The following is a 15,662-nucleotide window of genomic DNA, read 5'->3' on the forward strand; positions in this document are numbered from 1 at the left end:
TATAATTATAATTTAACCAATAACTTTTAAGATTTATGATTAAAAACATATTATATTGTAATAAAATTAATTAGAATTAATTGTAATTTGAAGAAGAATGAATAGTATCAAAAACATTTTTGAAAATTTGAATGATTCAATGTCTGCTTCAATTAGTAATGAAGAGTGCTCTTTTACTGAAACTCAGGATTTTAATAAAGTATGTATTATCTTATAAAATATTTAAAACTGAATTAGAATTTAATTTTTTTGTAAATATAGGATCAATCTGCAATTTATGTGGATATTCCAACGGTTGGCGGTTATGAATATCCATTGGAAAATATTGAAAGTTTAAGTGACTTGTTGAGCCAATGGGGATTGAGTTGTTTATACAAAACATGCTTAAGTAATTATAACATAATTCATAAATATAGTTCTGAAATATTTAATTTGTATCCTTTATTTTTATTTTTTTTATAGCTGAACTGGTAGACCTTACAAGTTTGTCAAGAATAAATCCATCTGAAATGTCCATGTTAGTTAAGGAATATCCTTTAGGTGTTCAGATCAACTTTAGGTACCATGTTGAAGCATGGCAAAAAAGTAATATTACAGAAAATGAACCTAATAAAAATATAACATCATCCCATGTTATCCCATCTTCTTCTTGTTCGTCTTCGTTGGAAATGATAAAATTAGACAAAAACCAAAGTATTCAGTGTATAATACCTTCAAAGAATCCAAACATTGAAGTATCAAATATATTAAACTCCACTCAGGGTGCTTTAATAATTGATTATTATAAGAAACATAACAGTATAAATGACAATATAAGAACACTTTTAGTCGAAATAATAATTCAAGAGTTAATCACAAAAAAAATATTAATGTCTGTGTCATTGGCAGAAGAAATTGCTGACCAAATACAGCAACTATTTCCCTCTGAATTGAAGGTTTGATATGAATAAATATAGTACCTATTAAAATACTTGTATAACTAAAAATTTAATTTATCATACCATTTTGTAGGAAAATTATTTCATTAAGGACTGTTCAAGACAACCCAAAGGGAAGTTATATTGCAAGTACTATAATACAATGAGAACGTTGAAATCAAGTGGGTTAATTTCAAAACAAAAATCAATAAAAAAAATAACTAAAAGTAGGAATTTTAGTAGTTGGACTAGCAATACTTTTGGTAAATATATTTTTAAAAATCATATATTGTATCATACATATTATACATAATACATTATTTAATTTAAAACAGAACCTGAAGAAGATGTACAATTAATTTTGAATCAAATTAAACATGATAATTGTAGTCTTCCAGAACTAGAACGACATTGGAGTTCAACTGTCAATTATAGACTAAATGAAATTCAAAAGGCCACATCAACTCAGGAAATAATAAAAGAATGGAGGAGTTATAAATTACCAATGGGTTATAAATTAGTGAGTAAAAGTATATTTTTTTAATTAAATTTAAATCAACATTCAACAATAAGTTGTTTGAAACAATTATATGCTGCACATTACATGCAAATATTAAGTTTAAATAAAATTGATTAATATTATAAGTAGGTAAATAATACCAAAAGGGTATATATATACTACTATAATCAATTGTGTGTTCATCTATCTATCTTACATAATTTATTACAATTTACATAACACTGTAGTAAAACTGCGAATAGTAAATCATTGATATTATATTATGCATTATTTTGCCTAGCAACCATCATGTTACAAAAATAATTTATAAACATTGGTTTAATTTAATACATACCTATAAGTAACTAATTCCTACACTTTTAGTTGATACTAATACAAAATATAAACTGTAGCATCAATTTTTATGAATCTGCTGGTTGACCTTTATAAATGTATAATAAGGTATATAATTAATATTACCAAACATTTAATTTTATTAAATTTTTTATGTAGAAAGTTTACTTATTACTTACCTAATATAATTTGAATCAATATATTATGCTAAATGGTAAATAATGCCCTTGCATATGAAAAAAAATTATTATTTTTTGTTCGTTAATGGTTATAGCTGTAATAGATTGTAGCATAACTAGTTACTCGATTCCACACATGAATTTGAATATCTGCTACTGCATTTTAGTAAATTTAAATGAAAAACTACAACAAACTATTTAAAATCTTGAAAAATTCTGAATATTTGGTGCCTTGCTGGTAAACAGTTATAAATAATAAAATAAATACTAAATCGGATATTATAGAACATACTACTATAGTACTACAATTGAAAGTTGTTTTAACTTCAGTTTCAGTTACTTTTTAATTCACTAAATTGTGACTGTTGTGTTTTTATCATTGAAAAAGAATGAAATGATAATGAAAGCATCTTATTTCTTATTAGTGACTAGACATTCTATTTTTAGATTGTATAGTGTATACTGTATGATAACATTGTAATCACAAACTTGATAGTAAATAAAATAATTTTGACTGCGATTATCAATACATGATGTTCTATGATATTATAGATATGGATATAGATTATACCTGAGACCAGCGGTCGTTAACCTTTTACTTTTAGTTTCCTGTGTATCCAAAAACAAATACGTAAATGGACCCTGCTGATTACCTAATACCCCTACCGGCCCTACCTGTCTAGACTATTTTATAGGTAGACCTATTTGGGCTTGAGCTTAAGACATGTCTTATAGCTTATTTAAATAACAAAATGTAAAATATTTATTAGGTACCTGCAAATTTATTTTTCAGATCGATATTGATTTTAATGTTCTACATCCAAATTGTTTCAATGTACTGGGCAATTATGAACTAAAATTATTCAGAATATTCAATATTTTAACAACAAAAATCAAAGATATAAGCTCTCGTAAATTATTAGAGAGTTTAAATGAGATTGAAAATCCATGTGAAAGTAATTTGCAACAATTTATATATTATACAGGGTGTCCCACTGAGATCTGACAAATGAAATAGCTTTTGTTCTAATTAATATTTTAAAAAAATGTCTTTTAAATATAATTCATAGACAATTGAGCTACATTGTTAGTATACACTTTTTATTTTTTATTTTTTAATACTGAAGAAATTTTTTAAAAATATTAATTAGAACAAAAGTTATTTCATTTGTCAGATCTCAGTGGGACAGCCTGTATATTATATCTCTTAATAAGATTATAATATTTTAGACTTGTAGTCTTGACTCTTGAATATTGATAACTAATTATATAATATATTTTCAGATGCTAAACAAGCAGTTACATTTTATTTATTACATTCGTTACTTGTTCCAACTACTAAGAAAGTAACCAGGGATGATAAGGGAAAAAAGAATATTATTAAATTCTCTATAAAAGATTCCCAAAATACTTTTGTGGTGTTTTGCAGTACTGTTTCCCAAGCTGAAGAATTAATATCTAATAAATATAGCCTTAATATGCCGATTCAGCCTTTTATTTTGATTATTGGTACACCACTACAACCAAAAGAAATAATAGTATATTTTGATACAATAAAGTATAAAGTTTTCACTGTATTAAGAGCTATAGATGTATGTTTCAAAATAATACATTTATTTAATTTAGAATATCCAGTAGAATCGTGTGCTGTATGGCTATTTATTCAAAAATATTTGTATAATATTAAAACCAAGTTCGATAAATCCCACCCTAATCTAAATCAATTGATATTTGATTTAGAAAATAATGTTGAATAGTTAAATTTTATATAATTGTTGAGCTTTATTAGTTATTACTAGAACCTAATCAAAAAAATAAAAATAAATAGTTAAATATATATTTTATAAGTTGAATAATAATTTATTTACTTACTTGTAATTAACTACTTTAACTATATAATATTAAAATATGTATACATTTATAAACCTATGTTTCTTTTTCTTTTTTTGTAAATACATCATTAATTTTATTCAATATACCTATAGATAATATATAAAAATAATAATATATGCATAAACATTTTTCATGTAATTTACACATAGTGTTATTTGTATTAGCCTATACTTGTTGTATTTATGTTGCTTAAAAAATATATGTTATCCAGGCTGTTGTGTGGTTTAAATTATATATAAATTTCCTACTTATTCGTTATAATATAATTTAATTTAATATACCTTTTATTTATTTGATTTATTTGTTTATAAGTATTCATAGTAGTAGTGTAGTATATGGACATTTTAAACACTACACAGTAAAACATTATAATGTAATTTATATGTATTTGTATTGTATACTTTATTTATCTAAACTTCATTAGGTACCTATGTTATTTAAATATATTTAATACACTGTCTTACTTGTATAATTTATATGAATTTATATTGTATAGGTACATTATGTGCCTAAACTATTCAATTATTTTAATATATGTTTAATATATCTATTTTGTTTTGGCTGTATAATTTTATTTATATTTACATTTTGCTCACATTTATGTTTAATAATATTTGAAATTTTCTAAAAAATAAAAAAAAAATTTAATACCTTATATGTATTTGCAATTTGCATATTATATTTTATTTCAACCAATAATAAATTCAGTTAATATGATTAAAATAATTTATTGAAATAATAAACATATTTTGTTGAATGGGAACAGTTTTTTTATCAGTAACAAAAACATTTTATTGAAAAGATAAAATTAATAATCTTGACAACAAATTTCTTAAGATGTGTTAATCAAATAATTTATTGTATTGATTAAATATTTTATTGTATTGATCAGAAATTTTATGAAAACAATTTCACCATTACAATATAATATAATCAAAATAATAATATAAGTTAAATCAAAATGATAAAATGTTTGTCATTTTTGAAGATCTTTAGGAACTGACATTTTAATTTTGTTGATTGGATAAATTTGTTTGTAAGCTGTATAGTGACAAATATTTTATTGATCCAATCCATATTTTTATCAATGTTACCAAGGTTTTTTTTTCAGTGTAAAATGTACTAAATTTAATGACTCCGAGCAAATTCAAATCCAACGACTCCGTCAATAATTTAATACTAATAAAAAATAGCTAGTCTATCCAAATGTGGGTAGTTTAATGGATTTATTCGAACCCAGTTTGATAATTAGATCGAGGCTAGGTATAATAAAATATAAAACAATTCGGTTTGAAGTAAAACGTATATAGAGTAGGTACCTATATGTATACATTTATATACTTTATACCTATAATATGTCTGGTATTCTGATATGGTATAACAAATAAGAAAAATATATATAGCCGAAAGCGCATCGGCAAAAAAAGTTATAAAACACAATCGTAAAGTATAATAATTATTACTTTAATTTATAATATACAATCGACCTGTTTAGTCAGAACGCGTGTAATATGTATACATTATGTAGGTATAATGTCCTACTCATATAAAAAAAATGGTTTTTATTATTTTCACTTACCATAAATATGAGTGTCCATGTGTCGCGCGATAACAAAATATTATAGTCGCTGAAACCGGAAAACTTTTTCAAAATCGACACGACAAACAACAACATCGGCAACGTATATGTACGTACACATGAGCAGTAAATCTAAACCTAAAGGGAGGCGGCACAGTTACGTCTTGTCTCGGCGATCGCCGGTCGGCTACTGCAGAACGTATTGCAACTGATGCGAGGTGTAGTCGTGTAGAGGTAGGTATATATATAATATATATAGTATACAATATAATATAAATATGGTGTACATGTGTATATCTTCATTGTGTGAGAGAGGAGCGATTGCCGTTTGCGGTCCACGCTTCGGGGTGGTTAAGAAGTGAAACAAGACAAAAGGAACGCGTCTGCGGAGGACGTGGTCGTATTTTTTCTCTTCAACTCTATCGTCGTGGAATAAATTGGTTGACGGCACATAGAGGTACCTATACGAAAGCGTAAAAATAATGGCAGAAAACCGAGCTGCGGTGAACGATTTCGGTCAATAAAACCGCGGTACATCGGTTGTTCGGACAATGCGGCGGCGGCATAATCCGATTAACGGCGGGGTTGACCCGGGAGGGTGGGCTACCCCCAAAGAAAAAAAATCGTCGTCGTCGCTGTGCCGCGTACAAGCAGCAACAGCAGCAGCCGCTGCGCATTGTGCTCAGCAGCGTGTATATAATATATATGTCCATAATATAATATAATAATATGTGCATGTACCCATCAAAGGACGCCCTGTCGTGACGATCGTCGGCGACAACCGTCTTCGCATTTATTACTTATACATATATATTATATTATATATTACGATATACGTATAGTGCGTGGCACACAATGAACCCCTCTCGACGATCACCACTGCAGACGGTCGACGACGACGACATATTATAGGTATTATATATATTACCAGAAGGAACACGGTGTACATACACGCCTTGTCGTTAAACGTGTACACGCCAAGACCACGCGCGCACATCCTCTTCACGCGCGCGGCATTGTGCACCGTCTTCGTAGCTATCACACGCACGCGGTATACGGTAGGTTATAATAATAATAATAATATATACGAGCAGCAGGAAACGTACACGTATATATGTATATAGATATTACGATATTGTCGTCCCGCGCGAAGGAACACGATAATAATAATATCCACCCCGTATAGTATAATATTGTATACGACACACCCCTCCCCTGCACCCCCGACGATCCGACGTAGATATTCACAGTTGCGTGATTTTTCATAATCGTTTCGCGAACGGCGTCGGTGGAAAACTATAATATAGCTAGGTAGCCGCCATCGCGCTCTAAAGGTGTGCGCCGCCTTCGTATGGGTAGGTGTCTTACGCGACGCGGTTATACCCACCATAGTAATAATAATAATAATAATATAAATTACATAGGTGTACGGGCAGACGAAAAATAATTTCAAATTCGTCTGTATAATTTAGGCACTATAGTAATAATAATATTTTAATCCGTGCGGTTAAAATTTTTTTTCATTTTATTTAATTCTTATACCACCTTAGCGCAGCAGTAATACGCGCGTCGTAAAATACAAGATAATATATCTTGTGGAAATTGACTACGGCATGCCGAACAACTCAATTATAATAAACACACTCTTGCTCGGGAAAAAAAAAATGTATCCTTATAATATAATGGTTAACAACATATTTTATTTTCTTCGCGTATATATCTAACACCTGCTGTTCACCCCCGTAGTTATAATATACGCACTATACGCAGTCAGCAGCAATCGTTATATTATGTTTCTCTTTTGATTCGGTGTCTGCTGCTGTCGCTGCAGTTATGGATGTATATATTATTATACATATATATATATATAATACTGCCGACGCCGCCGACGGTAATTTCAACTGAATCTCATAAGTCATTACTTATATACAGTGTTTAATCTGGTATGAGTAATAATTCAAATAAAAAATAATACAAAAACTTTGTTGCCAAAGTACCGTATATATATATTATAGTACACACGTGTGCCCAAAAATCGCGGTATGTCAAACCCTAAATGAAAGTGTCCCCTTGTCCCGACCGAAGCGCCTGTGTATTATAAAGTAATAACGTTTTTTACTTTTTTAATAATCCAATCAACGCCGTCGCCTTCGTTTGACGGATCTATCGTGCCCACGTTTCTATATATAGTCGTAGGTATACAGGATGTAAATTGTTATGGGTATCGTGTTTAGAAGCATTTAAAATGTTTTTTCAAACATGGTTAACCCGTGGAACCGCGCGGTTTAATTATACCTCGACGATAATAACGATGGCTAAACAAGACACGTTGCGTATATTATAACAATGTAAATTATGACAACACCTGTCTCCCCCCAATTTATTCGCAGTAATCATTGAAGACCGGTAATACATTATTATTTACTCACACGCCGTAACTCATCTCCAAAAATGTTACTACTTATTAACGTAGGTACGAGAGTATCATTATTATTGTTATTATGGTCGTATTGGTTTCTACATAAATCCAGTTGGTTGAAAATAAAGCAAAGACAACAAATTATTCGTAGAAATTTGTTGAAAACCATCATAATACTGGTTTGCTGCCCGGGAATAATAATCAATTGATGCATAATATTATCCGTGGTACAAATATTATTATAAATTATGATCTACTCGCAGTAAGGAAGAAGACATATTTTATTAGATTTGTTTTCCCCAGACGCTATACGTAATTTACGTTTTGGGCACAACTCCAAACCAACCGAAATTCATTCATTATTTCAATTAAAATAAATCTATGAGAACGGACACGGGTCGAGGGTATATAAATTAAAGGAAAATCTGAAATTATTCTATTTCGGCCGTCGTCATTTTTCGATGCCTATAATAATAGTACATAACGTAGTATTTATTATTATTATTATACATTGTATTATACGTATGTAAGTTGTGTTATATATATACTGAACAATATAAAGTCAGTATTCGTCGGTGTAGTCGTAATACAATAATAACAGTGTATAACTGCGCCACGAGTACTTATCTATATATAGGCACCTATGGTGTGGTAAACTAAGGTCGGAAAACGAGCTTTATCGCGAACACAATATGTTTTGGAATCTGAGTCGAGTAAAGGCGGGCCTATGTTATAGAAGAGTGTGGTACGACGGTTCCAGGAGCGGATTATGCGCATGAAATATACGTGTGAGGCGGAGATCCAACGATAATTATTATTATATTAAATTTATGCATCACAATGCGTGGACAAAAGACAATTTGTTTGCAAGTAGATCGTGTGCAGTGCGTAACTCGGCCGTCGGACAAAAATCGAGAAAGCCTGTTAACATTTTAACAACGGTGTCACGAGCTATGCGGCGGCGGATTATTTTAATTCCCTCGTTTTGGCCGCCCAGAATCTAGACGCGACACACGCACATTCACATCTATCTTCTCTTTCTTTACATACAATACGTTTTCTTCTATTATAATACGACGCTCTGTCCGCGTCATTCTGTCTCAGTCTTTCTGCTATATCTCTCTCCCTCACTCTCTCTCAATCTCTCCCTGACCGCCACTTTAGTTCTCTATTCGACTCTTGGCAAGCCGTTCCGATCGTTTATGTCTACATATAATACAATATAGATGTTTATTATATACATATATATATTACTACGTATATGTTGCATCACTAGTATACGCTTCGACATGCGGTCGACGCGGTTTAATTAGCAAATGCAAATTTCCGGATTTCTCAGACGGCCCAGAAATAGAAGAGTGCAGCTGCATTAAACGCGTATATACGCATGTATATAATAATATATATATATATATTATATTAAATTGTCGTCGTATATCGACGACGACGACGACGACGACGGGTGCCCCCAACAGAGAGCGAACTCGACTAATTAACCGCCGAAATCTCTATTCTCTCTCATTGTGTGCCCAAAAAGGACATCGCGACAAAGCCCGTCGGCGGCGTTGTCCGGCCGGTTTACGTACAATTTTTTTATCCGTTTGGATATAATAAATCGAAAAAAAATACCTTTCGGCATCTAATAATTGTAACGACGCCGTCGCATTCGAACGTTGCACCGCTTTTTGTTTTCATAACAATTATTTTCGTTTGTTTCCTTCCACCTGTAGCAGAACTGCAGAAGTGCAACCTGGCCGTCAGACAACACAGGTCACTAATAATTAGTTTAGCGTATCACTAATAATTAGTTTAGCGTATATTATAAGTCGTTATGTACAAAATTAATTACAATAAATGGTCATAATTTGTACGCACAACATCGTAATATGTAGGTATACGTATATAAATTAACTTATCGCTCGCGACATCTTCAGTTCCGATTGGCGAGGACAATAATGTTATTGCTTATTCCCCTCTGTAGACAACGCCGTATGTGGAAAATAAATAATAATATACAACTAAGTGTTTCAATTAAAAACCACATCGCGTGCAACACACATTCACTGACACACTCCGTGCAGAACGATCGACGATAATAATTTAAAGGTGCACAATGCACATAATATTATTATTATAACACATTATAGAACCGTCGTTGACTTGTAATATATATTATTTAAGATTTACAATATTTATTATTGTTGTTGTTGTTGATGCCGCTGTTTTTGTACGCACAGGTATATTGAGAGATAACCCAAATGTCGGATTGGATCGTATTCGTGTATAGGTAGGTATACAAATAATAATATAATAATGATCGGGCTTGCACTCTCGATGAACGCTGATGAAGACATCATTCGGCGGCGGCGGCGGCTGGTGCTACGATGGCGGCTGTGGCGGCGGCGGCGGTCTACTGCCTGTCGAAGGTCGGCCTGTTCACCTCCCAGGTGGCATTCCTAGTACCACAGTCGCCGTGACGTACTCCAGGGTGCCGCCAGCGCTAAACCACCGACGTTATTGTCTCTCTCACTCTATATATACATTATATATATTCCAGTCCGAAGTACAATTTAAGATCGACTTCGGTTAGGTACAGGTAGGTGCAATAAATGTAACTACTGCGGGATATTCGGCAGCACCCTGCACGTCATCCCGAAGAAAATTACAGCAAAAATATATTACATGGTATTATATCGTGTATTATAGAAAATAAAACACAATATAATGTCTCTCGTAATTATAATAACAAATAAACGTGTTTCCGAGATGCTCCTATATACCTATTTATATAAAATATATTACATAGTACACAATAATAATATATAGACCGCATGCTTAAAATCAAGTTCATCCTTATCGTATTATAGGTAACACCTGACGCTGCCCAATAACGAGTTTCCACTTGATTATTCCGTTTCTTTTCATTCCCCCTCCTACCGAGTGTAAAAATAATCCGGTCCGATATAACTTCAAAATAATCATCAATAATAAACTTATATTATATAAGATATGTGCGTTATACATATACACTTCATTGGTGTAAACACATAGAAAGACTTAACGAGGTATATATGATATGATACTATATATATATATATATATATATATATATATATATATATATATATATATATATATATATATGATACTGGTTGATTGTTGTAACGATATAATCATTATTTCGAAAAGCTTCAATCATTAAGGAATATTTTTTGTTAAATAACTTAAAGTTATACTTCGTGACAATATTTTCAAAAATCAACTAGGTATAGTAGAATATTACCGAATTTCAAGTAAATTGCTACTTAAATAATTTTCTCGTCACTGCTCCAGTTCTATAGTGTCTTTATTCTGCGGATAAACTATTATTAATTCACCAATAGATCTAAAGGGTTTTATAAATGAAACAATACAATTATGAAGTTAAAAAAGTAACTAGACTATTATATGGACACCATTGTTTTTTTTTTAATACTTAATAATATTGCAATGTGATTGCTATTGCTCGAAATATAAAGCATTCTTGTACAATATATATATGTATATATACTATATACCTAAATGAGCATTCGTGACAATATTATGCTGACTTCCTGAAATGAATGATGAGATTTAACTTAGCCCTAATTAAGCTATTGAAATATTAAAGATGTATGAGACTATACCTACATATAACATTTGATTTAAAAAATAAAACAAAACGACTGAGTTATTTATCCTTTGATGCAGTAGTAGTCTGAATAAGCCGAGTACCAACTCATCATAACTCATAATAATATTATACATTTATTATTTATTACAATAGCTAGCTAGGGTCAGATTTTTTTGTTCATTTATTAAGTAAACTCTTTATTTATATTTGCCTAACTTTTTCCGACCAACTCAAGCACCTATTATTCATTGTTATGATACTGATGTCAGTATTATACCAGTATTACTATATTATTATACGATTGTTCTGCAGTCTTGACCACGCTGAAGTGTATACTATATTATTATATAATATATTGCATCACGGTACACAAATACTTGAAGCATTATTCTCGGTGACGAATTTTAAACATAATAACGATCAAATTATATATTTTTGGTACTTGTGAAGAATGCGTCCCGCGGGACTGTTTATCGTATAAATACAACATGCAGGTGGTTATACATTTCGCGCTCTATACCCCCGTCGGCACTTTGAAACTTTACAACGTTTCACATTTTTGTACGAAAGTTAATTATAGCTGTATAATTGTCCAACCGAGAAAACTCGATAGCCCGGAGTCGTAAATTTTCTCTTTAACGTCTTCACCGGTTTTTTCCCTATAATTCTTCCAACAACTCCATCGTTTGACCAGTCTCTGCTGCAGCAGACAGTAGACTTTGAACGTCACCGGTAAATTTATTACTATTTATGCCCGATTCGAGTGCTTCCTGTTCCGTGGCTCTTATTGAGTATAAAAAGTCTATATACAGCCATATTGCAGATTTGATCTATCGACCACAAAGCGACGTCCAATAAACTAAATTTATATATATAGGTAGTAGTGTTTTTATACATGAAAAAATACATATTATATATACATAGATGTATACGGTAATGTTGATATAGTATAATGCTATATACCTTCGACATGATGGTATATTCAAGTAAAATGTAGTGCTTAGCTGTTAAATCTTCTCCAGGCGTACCAATCGCGGATGACACGTTGTTTTACCGGGATAACACATGATAAATTGATGTGCGTATAATGCATATAATATTATACTTTCTGCGTACCAATATGGCAATATATAAATATTTTATGCTATATAAAATATACGATAGAGAGGTGTATTTATCCTACAAGTATCGCGTATATTATTATGAACGAGACGGTTCCCAAGAACGGAGGAGAGTGAACAAAAAAAAAAAAAAAACAATAAATTCATGCGATTCGTGCGAATCGAACAGAGTAATCGCTGAGGACGCGCATATAAGATGCATATAGAATATATACATCTTAATATAGACACGTCATAATAATATAGTTATTCACCTTATGATTTTCAATTCTGTACGAAAAATGTGAAAATTTACGAGACCTTCGCACGATATAATATATTTTACGCCTATACTGCCAATATATCACACCCGAGCTGTTTATATATATTATAATAATATGTAGTTGTATAATGATGTATAGATCCGGGCTGCAGAGCGGACCCGCCGTAAATTTCTATGCGATCGAGGCAATATGTTAAAAAAATCGCGCGGACAATAAATAAACATATACGTTGGGGTATTAATAAAACACATGTATAATAATAGTACATCCCGCTTTTGGTACAAGACGTATGAGCTCTGAGATTCTTCTCGGGTGGAAACGATTCGACTGGAACGCGCGACTCGCGCATACCTATATACCTACGTTACGCTCGCACAATGCGAACACAATTCGTACATATAAATCACGCTGACATACATGTGTGTATATATATATTTATATATTAATAATACATTATTTCTTTTTGCGCGCCACAGAAACGGTACTCGCGTGTTCGATCGATACATATACATAGGTACGCCTGTATTATATACCTCCAACCTCCATATAATATACGACGGCTCGCATTGTCGTCGGATCACCTGCGTAACGATGTACGACAATAATACATAATATAATATAATTTTATATTCATCGTCGTAGGACACGGTACACATAATGTGCGACGACGAGAATATAATGAGTATGATATGGTACAGCAATAATCGCTATTAGCTATATAATATATATTATATTATTTATTATTATTCGGCGAATAAAAAAATAATATGATATCATCATCATCGAGACAGGCACTCGTCTTCCGCGGCTTTCCGTCGTATTATGGACTGAACAGATCTCGACACACGACACCAACACCGACGCTCGGCCGAGTCTGAACACAATTTTATAATATTACACAAGTCGGAATATTATTAATAATGATGATAATAATAGTAATAATAATGTACAAACGGCGGCAGACGGGAGCTCTCTAGTACGCGCGCGCCCGCACAAAAGAAGAGTGTCGTGTCACGAGATTATGGTAATATTATGTGTTGAAAACCCAACAACGACGGCTGCCAGTACATATATATATATATACATGTAATATATATAAGTATACGTGTACGTCGGGTCGCGTTATTAGTGGCCGGACATGTTCGTTATAATATTACCGCGTGTGATATAAACCGACACGGGCGGACGGAAATATCTCGACGCGCTTAAAATATGTATATTGTATTATTAATATGATATAGGTAGGCACGAAGAAGACGCGTCGCGCTCACCAACTTATTATACAAAATATTATTCGAAATACGGTTTTCTTTTTTCTTTTTCGTGATTAATTAGTGGCCGAGGGATGGTTTTATATACGTATACGTATATGTATTATAATATATGTGTCACACCTGAATGATGCCTTAATTAACCAGTCGTGTCCCGCGCCAGTCCGATCGCACAGTGAGGGAAGGGGGCGCAAAACATGGACGGTTAGGTCTGCACCCCGCCACCGGTCAAAAAATAAATAACTCTTCGTGTGCGTGTATATTATATAATACACAGGTACGACACGCATTGTGTCCCGCGCATGTATAATAGATATATATATATTATTTACAACAATATAGGTGTACCTATCCACAACAAGTGTTATTATAATTATTTGTACAACAAAATGGAACACTGCCGACCATTAAATTATCCCGTGGAGACTTGAACGCTCCCTCTACGCGCACAGCTCAGGATCCGCGGCGGTGTACGGACCTACATAATATTATTACACGACGAAAAATTTAACCTCATATTAATAGGTTTTTATGTAATAACGTAATATGCCGTACTTTGCAGGTCTTATCCCAAGGAATTTCCCCCATTCTACATTGTCCTAAGTGTGGATATTATAATCAATGATGAATTTAATATATGTTAGGTGATCTTTGATGTCGATAAATATTTATTATTTTGATATTTTATAATTTTGTGAAATAAGGAAAAGCAACAATCCGTGTGATGGCTATGTCCATCAAGTTAATTATGCTGTTTTAGAGTTTGTTCATACTTCATAATGCTAGTTCTACTAATCTATACTAATATTACCATATAAGCATCAGAATAACTAGTCGAAAATATAAAAACAGGGAATAATAAAATAGTACAAACACAAATCGACTTAGTGAAACTAACTCTCGTTATAGCATAGTGCACGCGCCCGACATCGCGTACATATCATAATAATAATATAGTAATCCGTCTCGTGATGCCTATGTAAATTATACGAGAGCGCACAGCTCATTGGCTCGTTGGCCTCGCGCTACAAGAGTGTGTGATGCACGCCACTAGTATATTTATATACCTATACGGCAATACGTTAATATAGTTGTAGTACTGTGCACACGCGTTATAATATACGAATAACTGTTGCCATGCCTATAATAATAATAATAAAAATACTACATAATATACTATGTATGGTATAATATTTGTAGTGTGTACCGCGTATGTATCTACACACGATTTACCTGCGGGTCATAACGGCAGGAAATTTTATAATGCCGCACAAAAGAAATAACACACATAGGTACACACACTCAATCCGAGACCCTCATCGGTATTATTATTATTACGTTGTATATTATGCGCCCGAGCATTGCCTCCGCCGTCGCAGTGTTGTTTGATATCGATTGGGATAAAACGACGGATCGCTATAATTCCCCCGAGTGCTGTGCGACCCCGTCGCGTCCTACTCGAGTGACGTGGAAAACACAAAGCACACGGGAATCGCATTTTTGAATTATTATACC

At 32.3% G+C, this 15,662-nt stretch overlaps 2 protein-coding genes across 3 annotated transcripts in view; one reads left to right on the top strand and one right to left on the bottom strand.

Moving 5' to 3' along the window:
* LOC107171414 (uncharacterized) overlaps positions 1–15,662 on the bottom strand; it is an 88,934-nt gene that overhangs the window by 49,324 nt on the left and 23,948 nt on the right. Inside the window, exon 1 of one of the 2 annotated variants that reach the window (XM_089219289.1) lies at positions 5,422–5,616. The exons of the other annotated variant lie outside the window; for it this stretch is intronic. Within the exon in view, the coding sequence (XP_089075415.1) occupies positions 5,422–5,517 (96 nt within the window). The 5' untranslated portion in view covers positions 5,518–5,616. Of the gene's footprint in view, positions 1–5,421; positions 5,617–15,662 lie in introns of those variants that run through there. 2 annotated transcript variants of the gene reach the window in all.
* LOC149058643 (uncharacterized) lies at positions 16–3,748 on the top strand. The gene is made up of 7 exons (XM_089219288.1): positions 16–199; positions 262–388; positions 463–935; positions 1,012–1,180; positions 1,253–1,437; positions 2,743–2,905; positions 3,234–3,748. The coding sequence occupies exons 1-7, from the start codon at positions 98–100 to the stop codon at positions 3,704–3,706; spliced, it is 1,692 nt and encodes a 563-aa protein (XP_089075414.1). The 5' UTR covers positions 16–97; the 3' UTR covers positions 3,707–3,748.

This window comes from Diuraphis noxia, unplaced genomic scaffold (assembly GCF_037042655.1).
Source record: "Diuraphis noxia isolate RWA-SAM2 unplaced genomic scaffold, SU_Dnox_SAM2 contig0002, whole genome shotgun sequence".
NCBI lineage: Eukaryota > Metazoa > Arthropoda > Insecta > Hemiptera > Aphididae > Diuraphis > Diuraphis noxia.